Source organism: Muscardinus avellanarius (assembly GCF_963383645.1).
Source record: "Muscardinus avellanarius genome assembly, chromosome: 3".
Taxonomy (NCBI): Eukaryota; Metazoa; Chordata; class Mammalia; order Rodentia; family Gliridae; genus Muscardinus; species Muscardinus avellanarius.
The window spans coordinates 33,082,465-33,098,406 of record NC_137788.1 but is presented as its reverse complement, the minus strand read 5'-3'; the positions used below and the strand labels follow the sequence as shown (position 1 = coordinate 33,098,406).

The 15,942-nt window shown below is 53.0% G+C and overlaps 1 protein-coding gene across 1 annotated transcript; it reads left to right on the top strand.

The window, feature by feature from the left end:
- Positions 1–390: 390 nt before the first annotated feature.
- On the top strand, positions 391–15,573 carry HEYL (hes related family bHLH transcription factor with YRPW motif like; the record flags this gene model as incomplete). The annotated part of the gene is made up of 5 exons (XM_080693342.1): positions 391–470; positions 8,832–8,898; positions 11,025–11,108; positions 12,719–12,800; positions 14,900–15,573. The coding sequence occupies 5 exons, from the start codon at positions 391–393 to the stop codon at positions 15,571–15,573; spliced, it is 987 nt and encodes a 328-aa protein (XP_080549468.1).
- Positions 15,574–15,942: the final 369 nt, after the last annotated feature.

The following is a 15,942-nucleotide window of genomic DNA, read 5'->3' as shown; positions in this document are numbered from 1 at the left end:
GATCGGGTCACAGCCACCCCCACCAACCTCACCAAACCAAATGGGCCTGAGCGCAGAACTCCAAGGGCAGGGGGGCTGGGGTTGGCCCTTGCAGAAGCTGGGGCGCCTCGGAGCAGCGCCCCCTCCCCGCGAACCAGGGATAGACCCGGGCCCCGGAGCCCCCGCGGGCTTCCCAGGGCACCTGCCCAAGGCCACCCAGCGCGCGGCGGCCACTGTGGTCGGAGGGGGCGGCGGCGCCCGGGGCCTTCCCACGGCCGGCGCGGTGGCGGCGGCGCGGGGGCTGCGCGCAGGGAAGGGCCCTGGGAAAGGGCGGCGCCGGCGCCCGGGGCGGGGCGGGCGGGCGGGCTGGAGCCCAGACGGCGGAGTCCGGGCAGCCTGCGCTCGCTCGCCATGAAGCGGCCCCAGGAGCCCAGCAGCTCCGACGGCGAGTCGGACGGACCCGTGGACGGGGGCCCCCAGGGCGGCCTGAGGTAAGGGCCGGGCGCGGGGCAGGGCAGAGGGAGCCAGGGGAGCCGGCCTGAGCTGGCAGGGGTGCCCGGCAGCTCGCAGGTGGCAGTCGGGCGTGGGGGCGTGCGCAGCGTGTGCCATTGCACAAGTGCAGGGGGTTCCTGCGTGCCCCCCGCCATCCCGGGCTCAGGATGCTTGCGGGGATGGAGGTGGAGTTCGGTTCTGAGATCCGAGGGCCAGTTGGTGGTGGTCTCTCTGTTGAAGTAGGGTGGGGAGAACTGGTGAGGCGTTTGCCTGGAAACTTTAGGGAACCCTCATATATGGTTGGTCTGCACTCCCTGACTGGAATACTTTCTCAATTTTACCCTAGTGTGGGTGGTTTTTATGTTTCCACAAATAGCTTCAGGGGGAAGAAAATCTCTCCTTTGAGCATATTGGATTTTGAAATCAGGGTTTGGGTATTAGAGAAAATAATAGCCCACTACCAAGTACCTAGACTCCATCCAGTTCCAGGGCTCTTTCTACTAAACCATCTCACTTGCCCGGTGCTCTTCAGTTCTTGATGAATATTCTGATCTGCTTCAAACCCATAGAACTGCATTTACATAGTTCTGCTACCTCCCTCCCTGCTCTGTGAAGTCTCTAAGCTTCAAGTTTCTTGTCTATAAAGTGCATATAAATAATAGGACCAACTTCATAGGAGTACTGGGGAAATTGAATAAGAGAGTAGGTCGGGGTTTAGCAAAGGACCTAACACAGAGCAAATGCTTAGCGTCAGACACATCCTGAAAGAACTGCGGGTCTAACGGGGTGTCTGCAGGAGGCCTGGCCCCCCCACGTCTGCCTCCAACTCACCGTGCAGTCTTTTTCTCCCCCCAACCCCAGGGACCAAACCCAGGGCCTCACACTTGCTAGGCAAGTGCTCTAACACCATGGTAGACTTGAGCCATTGGTTTCCCTGCCTGAGTCTGTTTCCTCCTCAGTAAATAAAGGAGGCTATGAGTGGGAAGGGGGGAGCTACCTCATCTCTCTTGGCTCATCTAAACCCGACTCTCTAGAATAGAATCGGAAGGGGATTTGGCTCATTCTTGGGGACGTTTCTGAAGGCATTTCATAATTTCAGTGCTGTCCAGGAGATCCTGCCTCAATTGCAACTTGTAGTTTGGGGGGTCGCTCAGTGGTACAGTGTTTGCCAAGCATGTTCAGGGCCCTGGCTTCGATCCCCAGCAACACACACACACACACACACACACACACGTACATACATGCACACACATGCATACACACATACCAATTATTTGTAGTTTACAGTAGAGGTAAAGCAATAGATGTTCATCTTCCATCTTATACAAAAGGTTTAGGGGTGTATACAATAATTTCCTATGCGACATATTATCCTTTTCTTTGTGTGCATGTGCGCGCGCGCGCGCGTGTGTGTGTGTGTGTGTGTGTGTGTGTGTGTGTTGTGCTGGGGATTGAACCCAGGGACACTCTACCATTGAAATACATCCCCAGCCCTTTTTGTTTTTATTTTATTTTATTTTTGTGGTACTGGGGATGGAACCCAGGGGCATTCTACCTCTGAGCTATACCCCCAGCCCTGTTTTTTAGTCTTTTTTTTTTTTTTTTGAGGGTCTGGGAATGGAATCCAGGGGCATTTGACCTCCGAGCTACACCCCCTGTCCTATTTTTTATTCTTTATTTTGAAACAGGGTCTCACTAAGTTGCGGAGGGCTTCACTAAGTAGCTGAGGGTGTCAGTGAACCGCGATCCTCTGGTCTCAGCCTCCCAAATGCTGGGATTATAAGCGTGTGCCACCATGCCCAGCTTACTTTTTATTTTATTTTTATTTTTTGTGACACTGGAAATTGAACCTAGGGGCATTCTACCTCTGAGCTACACTCTCAGCCCTATTTTATTTTTATTTGTATGTATGTATGTATGTATTGGTACTGAGGATTGAATCCAGAGACATTCTACCTTCAAGCTACACCTCCAGCCCCATTTAATTCTTATTTGGAAAGAGGCACTCACTATTGCTGAGAGCCTTGCTAAGTTGGCAAATCTGGCTTTGAACTTGCTGTTCTCCTGTCTCAGCTTTCCAGGTACACGAGTATGCCACCTCACCCAGCCCTTGTTTTTTTTTATTTTTTTTATTTTAAGACTGACTCTGAGGCCTTGAATTTGGGATCCTCCTGCCTCAGCCTCCCAAATACTAGGATTATAAGCATAAGCCTCAGGTCTGGCTTGTGTTTTATTTTGAGACAGGAGTCACACTAAGTCACCCAAGCTGGCTTTGAACTTGCAATCTTACCACCCCGGCCTCTCAAGTTGCTGAGATTACAGGTGTGTGCCACCACTCCGGGCTCATCATATTAGCCTTTTAAAATTCCTTAACAGAAACTGCTATTTAGAGAAACAATCCTCTGAGCCTGTGCCTGCCAGGAGGAGAAAAGCCCGACACCACGTGATGGTGGAGAAGGCGGGGGTCTCAACTTCGTGTCACCAGGCCTTCCTGGATCAGAGGCACACAGTGCATACGGGAGACTCGGCTGATCAGAACTGGCTTCTGTTCTCTGTGAGGGCGCAAACTGGGCGATGAGTGCCAGGTGGCACAAAGACTGCAGATAGAAGGGAAAGAGGGACAGACTGTGCCGTGTGGGCACCCAAGTGAGGAGAGGTCGCTCACAACCATAGGCGGCGGCGAGGGCTTCTGGAGGTGGGGCGAAGGCACACAGGGTCCGTGCACACTTGTTTTCCCTACGGCATTTTGCCGTTTCAGGCAGTCCATTTTCAGAGACTGTTCTGAGAGGAGCAGACCCCTCCAAGGAGGGGAGCTGCTGGACCTCTGGCAGAAGCTGACTTATACATGCCTCTTTGTAGCACTTCTCAAAGGGCCCTCCCCCCAGCAGACATAAATGCTTCAATTCAGAGACTGCTGGGCCATGCCTGCTGTGGTCCAGACTCTGGGCTGGGCATCGGGGCACAGATGTATCCTGCTCAGTCTCTGCCCTCAGGGAGCTCTCAGGGAAGAAGGGCTTCATGTACAAAGAAAGCCAGATAGACAGTGACAAGGGCCACAGGGGTAGGGCAGCCGGCCCCCCGGGGTCAGAGGCAGGGGGCAAATCCCCCACACTTAGGATAAGTGCGCAGAGCAGGGCGTGCTCTGCGGTCACTAAGGGCATCTGCCTGTCCGTGGGAAGCACCGGCTGAGCTCCTGTCTCAACTTGGCCCCTGATGTATTCTGTGTCTAAACAGTGGACAGCCTCTCCGCTTCTGTTCTGCAGATGTCTGATGAATACCCGTCCTGTGGCAAGCTCTGTAGAGTGGCCCTACTGACTGAAGGTACATGGTAGACTTTGAAGTCAAGTAGACCTGAGTTTTCCTCTCCCCACATTTATTTCTGCAAGTGACTGAACTGCTTTCTGAACCTCAGTTTTCTCTCTTACAAAATGAGGATGCAAATACCTGCTTCACCGGGTGAGGCTTGTACATAAAGCACATAGCTTCTTGCTTTGGCACAAGGTAACTTCCAATAAATGCTACATTTTTTTTGGGGGGGGTATTGAAGATTGAACCCGGGAGCATTTTACCTCCGAGCTACACCCCCAGCCCTTTTTATTTTTTTTGTTTTGAACAGGTCTCTGCCAGTCATTGTGGCACACACTTGTAATCCCAGTTCTTGGGATGCTGAGGCCGGAGGATCACAGGTTCAAGGACATCCTCAAGCAAGTAATAAGACTTTCATCAACCTAGTAAGACCCTGTTTCAAAATAAAAATAAAATAGGGCTGGGTGTAGCTCAGAGGTAGAATGCCCCTGGGTTTGATCCCCAGTACCACAAAACAAACAAACAAACACAGGGTCTCCTTAGGTTAGTGAGAGTCTTACTACTTGCTGAAGCTGTCCTCGAACCTATGATCCTCCTGTCTCAGCCTCCCAAGTACTGAGATCATAGGTGTGTGCCATCATGCCCAGCTTTAACTGCTGCTAAGGGTGGGCATATTCATAGGCAGCATGGTCATTCTGGCATGATTCTTAACTCTTTATGTCTGGCACCCCATCTGTAAACTGATTCTTTTTTCCAAAAAACAAAATGGCCCAAATAATACCTGATTTATAGGGCTTTTGTACAATAAGCGAGAGAAATGGAAGGAGACGTGCTATCTAGAGCCCAAAGTACTGGCTATGAGATGTACCTGATGGGATGAGGGACCTATGGGGTACTTTGGTTGGCAGGAGCACTGAGTTAAGAGCCCATAAACCTGGCTCTAGTTCTGCTTTTTCCTCTCCTTTGCTGTGTGATCTGAGGAAGAACCCTTCCCCTCTCTGAGTTTTCTCCTTTTACAAACAGGCTCAGTGCTTTTGGCGATCCTTCCCTTGGAGCATTACGATTCCGCCCTTGCTACATGCAGAATGAGTGGGGTCATAGCAAGGGTCCCTCAGGGAATCCCCAGGTGGAGTTCGCGCAGAGGGTGGTCAGGGACTGGCAGCCAGGCCACCAGGAAAGCTGCCCCTGCCCCCAGACACTGCCCTGGAATGCCGGCTCCGGTCCGCCAGAGGCCCCTGGAACAGTCCTGGTGGTCACTCTATCCTCTGTGGGCCTGTGAAAATCCACCTTCTTTTCAGATTCCCAGGGGCCAAGCTCCCCCTCCTCCTGCTGTCAGGGCCAGATAGCAGGGTGGAATGAGCTCTGGCTGGGAACTTGAAGGCTAAAGGGACTGGAGCACTATTCAGACAGACAGGAAGTAAGGCTTAGGAGGAGAAACAATGCTGAATTGGGAGCCAGCAGAAGCGGATTCCCATGCTGGCGGTGTTCCTTAGCAGCTGTGTGGGCCGGGCAGGCTGCCGTAGCTCCCGGAGATCAGCATCCTCACCTGTGACATGGGACTTTCCTAAGGCCCAAAGGAGAGAAAAATACACGGCCGTGCCATTACAGCGTAAAGTCAGATGTGCCTGGGGGACACTGGGGAGAAGGAGATCATGCTGCAGAGAAAAACCGACCAAGACCCTGAAAAAAAGGGACAGCAGAGCTGTCTTGCCCTGAAATGGGTGCATCTGACACGTGGTCCCCGAGGAGGGGGTCAAGCCGAAAGAAAGCAGTGACGTGCAGAAGGCTAACCCAATACCCCAAGGGGCGCTTTATCGGGCAAGGGCTAACAAAGGCCGTGTTTCTTAGTGTGCCTTGGCTCGCGGGGCTTGTCCCCAGTGAACCAGAGAGGCTTAGAAAACAACCTGCCCTACGGGTTTTAGGATCTGGCTGTCTAAGCCCTGGACCTAGCTCACTGGGCCCCAGCTCCCAAAAGTTTTCCCAGGCCTCTTACCAGCTCTGCTTCTCCAAATGCTTGGGTGAGAGATATCCTCGTCCAGATGTGGGTGGACAAAGCCTGGGTATAGCAGTAGGGTCCTACAAATACTACCTGGTCTCTCTGGAAAACCTGTCTTTGAGGTGTTGAAAAATGATCCTGCCTCAAAGGCCAAGAGGACAGTCACACAGGCTAGGACCCTCCCGATGAGTGACCGATGCTTCCATGCCGCAAAGGCCTAGAACACAGGGCAGGGGGAGGAAGTGTACTGTGAGCTCTGCCAGGCTCCCAGCACTTGTTGAGAACTCAGGCTGCAATTGTAAATGAAACCGGCGTGGCTCACAGCCCCATGGAGTTTATGGGTTTGTTAGAGAAAGAGAGACATCAATCAAATAACCATATAAGTATAAAACAACCAAGCCAGGCGTGGTGGCGCACGCTTGTAATCCTAGCACTCGGGAGGCTGAGATAGGAGGATCCTGGTTCGCGGCCAGCTTCAGCTACTTAGTGAGGCCTTCTGCAACTCAGTGAGACTCTGTTTCAAAACAAAGAATAAAAAACAGGGCTGAGGGTGGAGCTTGGAGGTAAAATGCCCCAGGTTCCATCCTCAGCACCACATACACACAAAGTATAAAACAACCAAGTAACATAAAAACCATAAACCAAGTGGCCAGGAGAACACAGAGCAGGGGATACCTGGTAGGAGTGTTGGTGTCAGAAAAGGCTCCGAGGGAATGGCATTTGAAATCTGAAGGATGGTTGAAATTACCAGACAAAGGGGGTCAGGACTTAAAGTAGGGAGATGGGGTGGCCCCAAGAATTCTAGACTAGGACCCAGGCATGGTGGTATATGCTTGTAATCTCAGTACTTGGTAGGCTGAGACAGGAGGATCACAGGTTTGAAGCCAGCCTCAGCAACTTAGCAAGCCCCTCAGCAACCTAGTGAGAACTTGTTTCCAAATAAGAAATAAAATTGGGCTGAGGGTATAGCTTGGAGGTAAAATGCCTCTAAGTTCGATCCCTAGTGCAAGAGAGAGAGAGAGAGAGAGAGAGAGAGAGAGAGAGAGAAAGAGAGAGAGAGAGAGAGAGAGAGAAGAGGAGAGAAAGAAAGAAAGAAAGAAAGAAAGAAAGAAAGAAAGAAAGAAAGAAAATAGGATCTGCAAGGGCAGAAAGGATTTAGTGCGTTCACAGATCAAGAAAGAGTTGGGTCTATGTGGTGATGGGGCCAGCTGGGCCTCCTGAAGGATGGTGCCCTTGATCCTAAAGCTTGGGAAGCCACTGAGGAGTGTTAAGAGAGACAAGACCAGAGCTGCATTTTAATGATTACTCTGTCTTCAGTGGGGGTACAAGAGGAAACAGAGGGGCCCAACAGGAGCCCCTTGCAATTCTCCAAGTGAGAGATGATGGGTGTGTGGGCCTGCCAGGGCCGTGGAGATAAAGAGGACAGACACATATCCCTTTTATGTGACACACAGCAATTTAGGGGTGAGCCGGGCATGATGGCGCATGCTTGTAATCCCAGCATTTGGGAGGCTGAGATAGGAGAATAGCAGTTCCAGAACAGCCCCAGTGAGGCTACTTAGTGAGGCCCTTTGCAACTCAGTGGGACCCTGTTTCAAAATAAAGAATATAGCCCGGCGTGGTGGCGCACGCTTGTAATCCCCGCACTTGGGAGTTGGAGACAGGAGGATCATGCAGGTTCGAAGCCAGGTTCGCTGGCTTAAGAGACCCTGTTTCCAAATTTTAAAAAGTATAAAAATAGGTCTGGGAGTGTAGCCTGGAGGTAGAAGGGTTTCCAGGAACCCCACTACCACCAAAAAAAAAAAAAAAAAAAAAAATAGAAAGAAAGAAAGAGAGAGAGAGAGAGAAAGAATAGGGCTGGGGGTGTTGCTCAGAGGTAGAATGCCCCTGGGTTCCATCCCCAGTACCACAATAAAAAAGAATTAGGGTTGTAGCTCTGACGTAGAAAGCCCTGAGTTCAATTCTCCAAAATCTCACCCACTTAGGGAGGGGGGGGAGCGCGCAGAACTGAGCTGTGTTTTAGACATGGGATGTGCAGGTTGGATGGGGTTGAGGAGGAAGGAAGCAAAGCCTGCCAGGTTTCACCTTCATTAGCCTGAAGCTCGGGTGCCTTTGCTGTGGGGTAGCCCAAGGGGTCAAGAAGCAGGTGTGGGTGAAGGCAAGCTCATAAGTCCTATGGCATGACAAAGCTGGCGGTGGTGGTGGGGAATCTTCTTTGAAGTTGTTGCGGAGCTGAACAGCAGGCCAGGGCTGGGCTGCCCCTGGGCAAGAACCCGGCCTCCCACCGGCCACAGGAAAGCTTGGGACCTCAGAGCCACCCAGAGAACAGTCTTGTCTGAAAGCCAGGAAGCAGAAACCTGTTGACCGGCCAGCGGTGGGGCCGAAATCATTTTGGTCAAAAGTTGGAGGAAGCCTCCTTTCTCAAGTGGGGCTCCTGGGCTGGGATCAAACATCTTCCTCCAAGGCTGCTGAGGACAGTCCAGGGTGGGAGGAACGCCGAGGTTATGGGGGACCGGCCTCCTGGGAGGCCAGACAGTGTCCCGGAGCACGCAAAAGGGGCCTGTGACCCAGATGCCGCCTCCCCCACCCCTGCGCCGCGTGGGAGGCGCGGCAGCTGCGGGCCAGGCGGAGGGCGGGCGGCCGGCGCGCCGGCCCGTGGGAAGCGGCGGCATCTGCTCTTTCCACGCTCCTTCCCAGCGGCTCCTCTGAAACCCAACCCGGCCGGCCCAGCCCGGCCACCGCCGCCGCCCGTGCCCTCTGCCCGCCAGCCCCCGGATCGGGTTGCAGGACCCAGTGGCCGCGCCTGCCGCAGCAGTTCCCATTCCGGGATGGGCTCAGCGAGGGGCCACCAGGTCAGGGCCACGGCTCAGAGGCAGGGGGCTTGGCGTGCAGGGAGGAAGGACTGGCCCCAAGAAATGGCCCTGGGGGAGAAAGGAAGAGCCGGCGCCCCCTCCCACGCCCGCCTTGCGGCTCTTCGCGCTGGGGGGTGGGGGGGTCAGCACAGGCCAGGGAGATGGTTCCCCCGCTCTGAGAAACCAGCCTTTCTCTTCCTCTCCAGCCAGATGGCCAGACCGCTGTCCACCCCCAGCCCTTCCCAGATGCAAGCCAGGAAGAAACGCAGAGGGGTGAGTGTCAGTCCAGCCAAGATTCCCCTGAATCCCTGGGGTCTGGCCCAACAGCCTGGAGGAAGCATCACCCTAAGCTAACAGCTGGGGTTTGAGCCCTGGCTCTGGCAGTAGCCCTCCCGGTGATTTTAGGCAGCTCAATTAACCTCTCTGAGCCTCGTTTCCTCCTCCGTGTAACTGGAATAATGACAGTACTTTCCTCAAAGGGCTGGTTTGAATAAATGCATTAATGAAATGCTCTCTGGAGCCAGGCGTGGTGGAGCACGCTTGTAGTCCCAGCATTCTGGAGGCTGAGACCAGAGGATTGCAGTTTGCAGACAGCCCCAGCTACTTAGTGAGGCCTTTTGCAACTCAGTGAAACCCTGTTTCAAAATAAAGAATAAAAATTAGGGCAGGGGGTGTAGCTCAGAGGTCGAATGCCCCTGGGTTCCATCCCCAGGCCCCTAAAAAAAAAATGCTCTCTGGGCAACACCCCATACTCCACCATTCTTTATTACTTTTGTTCCAGCCTCCTCCTCTGTTTCCTCTCTCAGCTCAGAGCTTTCCTTTCCTCTCAGTGAGCTGGGGGTGGGGGGCAGTCAGAAGTAGGCTCCTGCTTGCTGCCCACCCCCACCGGGGCCTGCCCACTGGGAATCCGGAATCTGAGGGTCTGCCAGAAACCAGCCCTCCAACTCACTCTCACCAGCAACCCTCAGGCAAAACATTCCCTTCCCCACTCTTTGGAAAATTTGCTTTTTTTTCTCTCTCTCTGGGAAGAGGGGTCCCAATCTGCCCTCCTCTCAGTGTTCTACTACCAGGACTGGGATCAGGAAAGAAGCAAAGTGATGAGGACCTGCAGCCAGAGAGAATAATTCCCAGGGCTCCTCGGCATCCTCAGACCCAGCAACCAAAGGGCAGCCTCGGCCCAGCAGGGCCCCAGGCCTGCTGCAGTGCCAGCCAGGGCCAGAGTTCCCGTCTGCTGGGTTGGTGCCCCGTTGTTCCCACGCTTGAATGCCTTGAATATCACCCCTACAAGAGATCTGAGTTCTAATTTCAGTTCTGCAGTGTCTTGCTATGCAACCTTGAGCAAATTACCGCATCTCAGTCAGGCATGGGGCGCACGCTTGTAATCCCAGTACTTGGGAGGCCAAGACAGGAGGATCGCAGGTTCACTGCCAGCCTCAGCTACAGAGTGAGGTCCTCCACAACTTAGTGAGACCCTGTTTCAAATAAAGAATAAAAAACGGGGCTGGGGGTGTAGTTTAGAGGTAGAATGCCCCTGGGTTCAATTCCCAGTACCACACACACACAAAAAAAAAAAATCTTATCTCTCTGAGCCTCCCTTTCCTTCTCCATAAAGTAAGAATAGATACACCTTGGCCAGGCATGGTGGTGCATACCTGTAATCCCAAGTACTAGGGATGATGAGACAGGAGGATAGAAAGTTTGAGGGCAGCCTGGGCAACTTAGTGAGTCCCTGGCTCAAAATAAAAGTTTAAAAAAAATTTTTAAAGAGTGCTTGCTTAGCCAGGTATGGTGGCACACGCTTGTAATCCCAGCATTCCGGAGGCAGAGACAGGAGGATCATGGTTGTAGACTGCCTCAGCTACTTAGCGAGGCCCTTCACAACTCAGTGAGACCCAATTTCAAAACTAAAAAGACTAAAAAAAAAATTAGGGCTGAGGGTGTAGCTTGGAGGTAGAATGCCCCTGTACCAGGAAAAAAAAAAAAAAAAAGAGTGCTTGCTTAGCATGTGTGGGTACATGGGTTCAATCCTCAGTGCTGAAAAAACAAACAAAAAAACTCTACTAAAAGCCGGGCGTGGTGGCGCATGCTTGTAATCCCTGCGCTTGGGAGGCTGAGACAGGAGGATCGCGCAGGTTTGAAGCCAGCCTCAGCTACTTAGTGAGGCTCTTAGCAACTTAGTGAGACCCTGTTTCCAAATAAAATATAAAATAGGTCTGGGAGTATAGCCCGGAGGTAGAAAGCCCCTGGGTTCCACCCCCAGTACTACCAAAAAAAAAAAAAAAAAAACCACTCACTTGCTCTCAAAATTATCATGAGGAAAAATATGAGTCAGTGTCCACCAAGGCACCTTGGAAACTTTGATTAAGTGCCTTTTGGGACCTCTTGTCATTCTTTTTCAGATCATAGAGAAGCGGCGCCGGGACCGCATCAACAGCAGCCTCTCTGAATTGCGGCGCTTGGTCCCCACTGCCTTTGAGAAACAGGTATGCAGCGTGGCCAGGGGTGCCAGAGGGTGTGCTGAGTGGGAGGCAGAGAAGGCTCATTTCTCGTGGCATCTCTTATTGATAGGTCTCGGCTCCCCAAGGTGCTGGGATCATTGAGGAACACCTGTCACCGGCCAGGGGGACGAGGGGAATGGAAATTGGTGCTTAGCGAGGTGGCTCAGGTGTTGTGGGTTTATGTCCATTTGTGTTCTATGCTGATCCTGAAGGGTCAAGATGATTGCACAGGTGAAGAAAGTAAAGCACGGAGAGGGAAGGGATTTCTACTAGATCACAAAGCTAGTAAGTAACGGAGCAGAGCTGAAGCGCAGGACTGCGCGACATGTCCCTTGACATTTCCAGGTATTTGGGAGTGGAGCAGGCTGCTCAGGGAGGGAGCTCTCTGTTGTGAACATGTTGGGGTACAGTGGAGAGTCAGGCTGTTGAATCAGACAGCCTCAAAGATTCTCACCCTCTGGGCATGGTGGTACCCATCTGTAATCCGAGTTCCTCCGGAGGCTGAGGCAAGAGGACTGCAGATTCCAGACCAGCCTTGGCCACTTAGCAATGCCTTGTCTGAAAATGAAAAATGAAAACGGCTGGAGATAGCGGGGCGTGGTGGCACACGTGCGTAATCCCAGCATTCGGGAGGCTGAGACAGGAGGATCCCTGTTTGCATACAGCCTCAGCTACTTAGTGAGGCCCTCTGCAACTCATTGAGACCCTGTTTTCAAAATAAAGAAAAATTAGGGCTAGGGCTGTAGTTCGGAGGTAGAATGTCCCTGGGTTCTATCCCCAGTACCACAAAAAAAAAAGGAGGCTGGGGATATAGCTCAGTGCTAGAGTGCTCCTTGGTTCAACCCCCAGTATCACACCACACACATACACACACACGCGTGCACGCACACACACACACATTCTTAACCTCTCTATCTCTGAGGCACAGGTCATAGGGTCAGCTGCCTTCCCTTAGACCAGAGAGAACAAGTCAGTCATTCCACAGATGTTCACTAAAACCTTCACGAGACCAGCCATGAACTGGACCTGGCTCTCCCCAGGGACTCCAGTGGTTCCCCCCAGAAGCCAGGTGGCCAGGGAGGCCGAGGAAGAGCAGGTGCTTTGGGACTGAGACGATGAGCTAGGTCTTGGGGACGCCGAGGCTGAAGGTGTCATCCCAAGAGAGCTGGTCTTGGAGGCAGGTGGGTACGCAGGAGTGGCAGTCTACAGGCGATGGCTGAAGCCATGAAGGCAGATGAGCCCCCCGGGGGGGAGCATGCAGAAGGAGAAGTGGGTGATGCCACTGGGGCGCACTGATTTAAGGGACAGGCAGAGCAGGAAGCAGGGTAAAAGAAGGCTGAAGGGGTGTCACAGCAGTCCGGGGAGGAGGGCTTTCAGGAAAGGGGCTCCGCGGTGCAGAGGGCAGGAGGACTGAGGTGAGAATGGAAAGAAATTTCAAATTTGGAGATACTGACCGAAGTAGAAGCCCAGTTGCAAGCAGTGGGGAAGGTGGAAGGTGAGAAATCCCATATACTGGGATTACTGGTAGCACTGGGCAGGGAGGTGAGCCACAGAGCTCAGCTGGAGGCTGCACACTCTGCCTTCTGTGCCCGCAGGGCTCTTCCAAGCTGGAGAAAGCCGAGGTCTTGCAGATGACGGTGGACCACCTAAAGATGCTCCATGCCACTGGTGGGACAGGTACCAATGCTCTTCTCTCTTGGGGATCATTCACACCACAGCTGCTTTGAGGCTGGGCCCTGGGGACACACTGGTGAGCAAGGCAGACACGGTCCCTGCCCTCCTGGGGCCCACAGTCTCAGCGGGCCATTCTCCAAGCTGAGCGCTCCTCTTCCAGCATCTCCACTTGTCCCAACCCTTTCTGCAGTTCAGTCCTTCCAGTCTTAGACTTCAGAGGAGTTTTCTTCTGTGTAACGGTCTGTTCCTGCGGGTCTCACCCCCAGGGCCTCATTCAAGAGTAGCTGGAATGAGCTAATTCTCACTGGGATCCCAGACTGTGGACTTCCCATTCAACCTGCCTGAGATTCTGGGCCACACGTGCTTCATTGGCATCTCCACCCATCAGTCTAAGCTCCTGGGATGATGATGTGTCTTTGGGAATATTAGGTCCATATGTTATAATAGCTCATAGCAGGTATCAGGATTGTAGTAGAACCCAAAAGTAACTCATTCCATTATTTTATTTTATTTATTTTGTGGTACTGGAGATTGAAACCAGGGGAATTCTATTCTCCAAAATATGCCTCCAGACTTTTTTATGTTTTTGTTTTGAAATAGGGTCTAAGTTGCTGAGACTATCCCTACATTGCTGAGGCTGTCCTCTGACCTGTGATCCTCCTGTCTAAATCTCCCAAGTATTGGGAATGCAAGGCATATACCACCACACCCAGCTCATTCCATTATTTTAAGCTAATTTATTACAATAAAATCATGGAACCATGCCTTTTTAAAAAGAAAACATTGGGGACTGAACCCAGGGGACATCCTTACCTCTGAACCACATCCTAGATTTATATATATATATATATATATATATATATATATATATATATATATATATTCTTGCCTAATATACAGCAGATCCAGGTCTCATCTGAAAGGCGACCTGACTCCAAGCACAGGCTCCTGTGAGCTGTTCCTCTGGGCCTCAGTCATGAACCTGGGACAGAATATTTGTTGCCACAGTCATGAGCCAGTGCTGGCTGGGCTCTTCTTTCTTTGCCCAGAGGTGGTGGAGAGAGGGACAGGTGTGGAGAGGCGGTGAGGGCTTGAGTGCCAGTGTAGACAGCCTCACTGGTTGTCCTTCATTGATATCAGGCTCAAGAGCCGGCCCCTGGCCACAGGACCATGGGTGGGTCTTTCATCCCAGCCTTTTGAGCCAGGAACAAACTCAGGTGCAACAGGAGCCAAGTGATAGAAGCGATAGCCAGTTACATTTACAGTGTGCCCCGCTCATTTCACCCTCAGTTCTGAACAACAGACATTATTACCTCCCCACTGTATACCAAAGGAAACCGAGACACAGAATGGCAGCTAGTTAGGTGGCCAAATCAGGATTTGAACCCAGCTCTGCCAGCTTCCAAAGACCTGCTTCACTGTTGCACCGCGCTGCCTTCTCTGTGGGCCCCCCCCCCTGATGCTACAGGCGCCACCTCCGCTCCCCAGTCCCCTCCTACCAGTAGATGGGTTATTCTATACCTCCAGGGCACAGCCTCTTTACATCTGGCAAGTGTCTCCTTCATGAACGTATCTTGTCCACAGTTTCTTCTTTGCACTCATCATGAACTGTGATGGAAATAATTATGTAATGTGCTCCAGTTTATTTTTTATTTTTTGCAGAACTGGGGGTCTAGGAGCTTTCTACCCTCAGGGGCTTTCTGAGCTACACCTTCAGCTCTATTTTTATTCCTTATTTTGAAACAGGATTTTGTTAAGTTGCAGCAGATCTCACTAAGTAGCTGAGGCTGGCCTCAAACCTGAGATCCTCCTGTCTCAGCTTCACAAGTACTGGGATTAGAAGCGTGCACCACCACACCCGGCTTGTGCTCTGGTTTAGTGAATTAATTTGATCTTCACTATCCTCTGACCCATGTAGAGATTCTTATTCTCACTTACATTTGGTGAGACTGGGTTTGGGAGGCCCTGCCTAAGGTCCCCAGGGAGTGAGTGGGAGGGCAGCCCAGAACTCAGACCTCTGACCCCAGGCTTACACACACACACACACACACACACACACACACACACACACACACACACACTCTTGGCACCTCTCTTTGCAGGATTCTTCGATGCCCGGGCCCTGGCGGTTGACTTCCGCAGCATCGGTTTCCGGGAGTGCCTCACTGAAGTCGTCAGGTATCTGGGGGTCCTGGAAGGGCCCAGCAGCCGAGCAGACCCTGTCCGGATTCGCCTTCTCTCCCACCTCAACAGCTACGCGGCTGAGATGGAGCCTTCGCCCACGCCTGCCGGCCCCCTGGCCTTCCCTGCTTGGCCCTGGTCCTTCTTCCATAGCTGTCCGGGGCTGCCAGCCCTGAGCAGCCAGCTGGCCATCCTGGGGGGCGTGCCGGGCCCTGTCTTCCCCAGCGTCTCCTCTTCTACCTACCCCCTCCCAGCTCTCCGAACCGCGCCCGTGCGCCGAGCATCTGGCACCATCCTGCCGGCCAGGAGGAATCTGCTGGCCAGTCGAGGGGCATCTTCTGCCCAGAGGGCCTGCCCCCCAGAAAGGCCGGCCGCCCCCCTCCCCACGGCCCCCAGCAGCAGGGCTGGCAGGAGCAGCGGCCTGGCCCCCCTCCTGCGGTCTCCCTCCCCGACGGCCCCTGGCTCAGTGGGGTCCACGGCGTATGTGGCTGTCCCCATCTCCAGTCCATCTTCCAGGGGGCCAGCTGGAAGGCCCAGCGGTTCTGTGCTCTACCACTCCTGGGTCTCTGAAATCACTGAAATTGGGGCTTTCTGAGCAGCCCTCACCCCAGCCCCCAGGAGTGAGGCAGGCTCTCCTTCCGGGAGCTCTAAAAATGGTACTGCCTTTTCTGCTTTGCTTCCCAGACGGCTCCTATGTGAGGGCACCTTCTTCACCCATCAGAGGCCTCCTCCTCCTCACCACTCTACCTGGCCTCCGACAGGCTCTGCTAGAGCCCTCAGAGGCTTGGTCCCATTTCTCAGCCACACCGATGAGTCACGGTGCCTCATGAGCCCCTAGGAGCTGTGCCCAGACCCCTTTCCTGTCCAGTACACGAGTCCTGGGCCTTGGTGTGGAGCTTTAACCTAAAGAGTTCCATGGCCTAAGGCGGGCTGCTTCTGTGCAGAGGTCAGACCCTAATCAGGA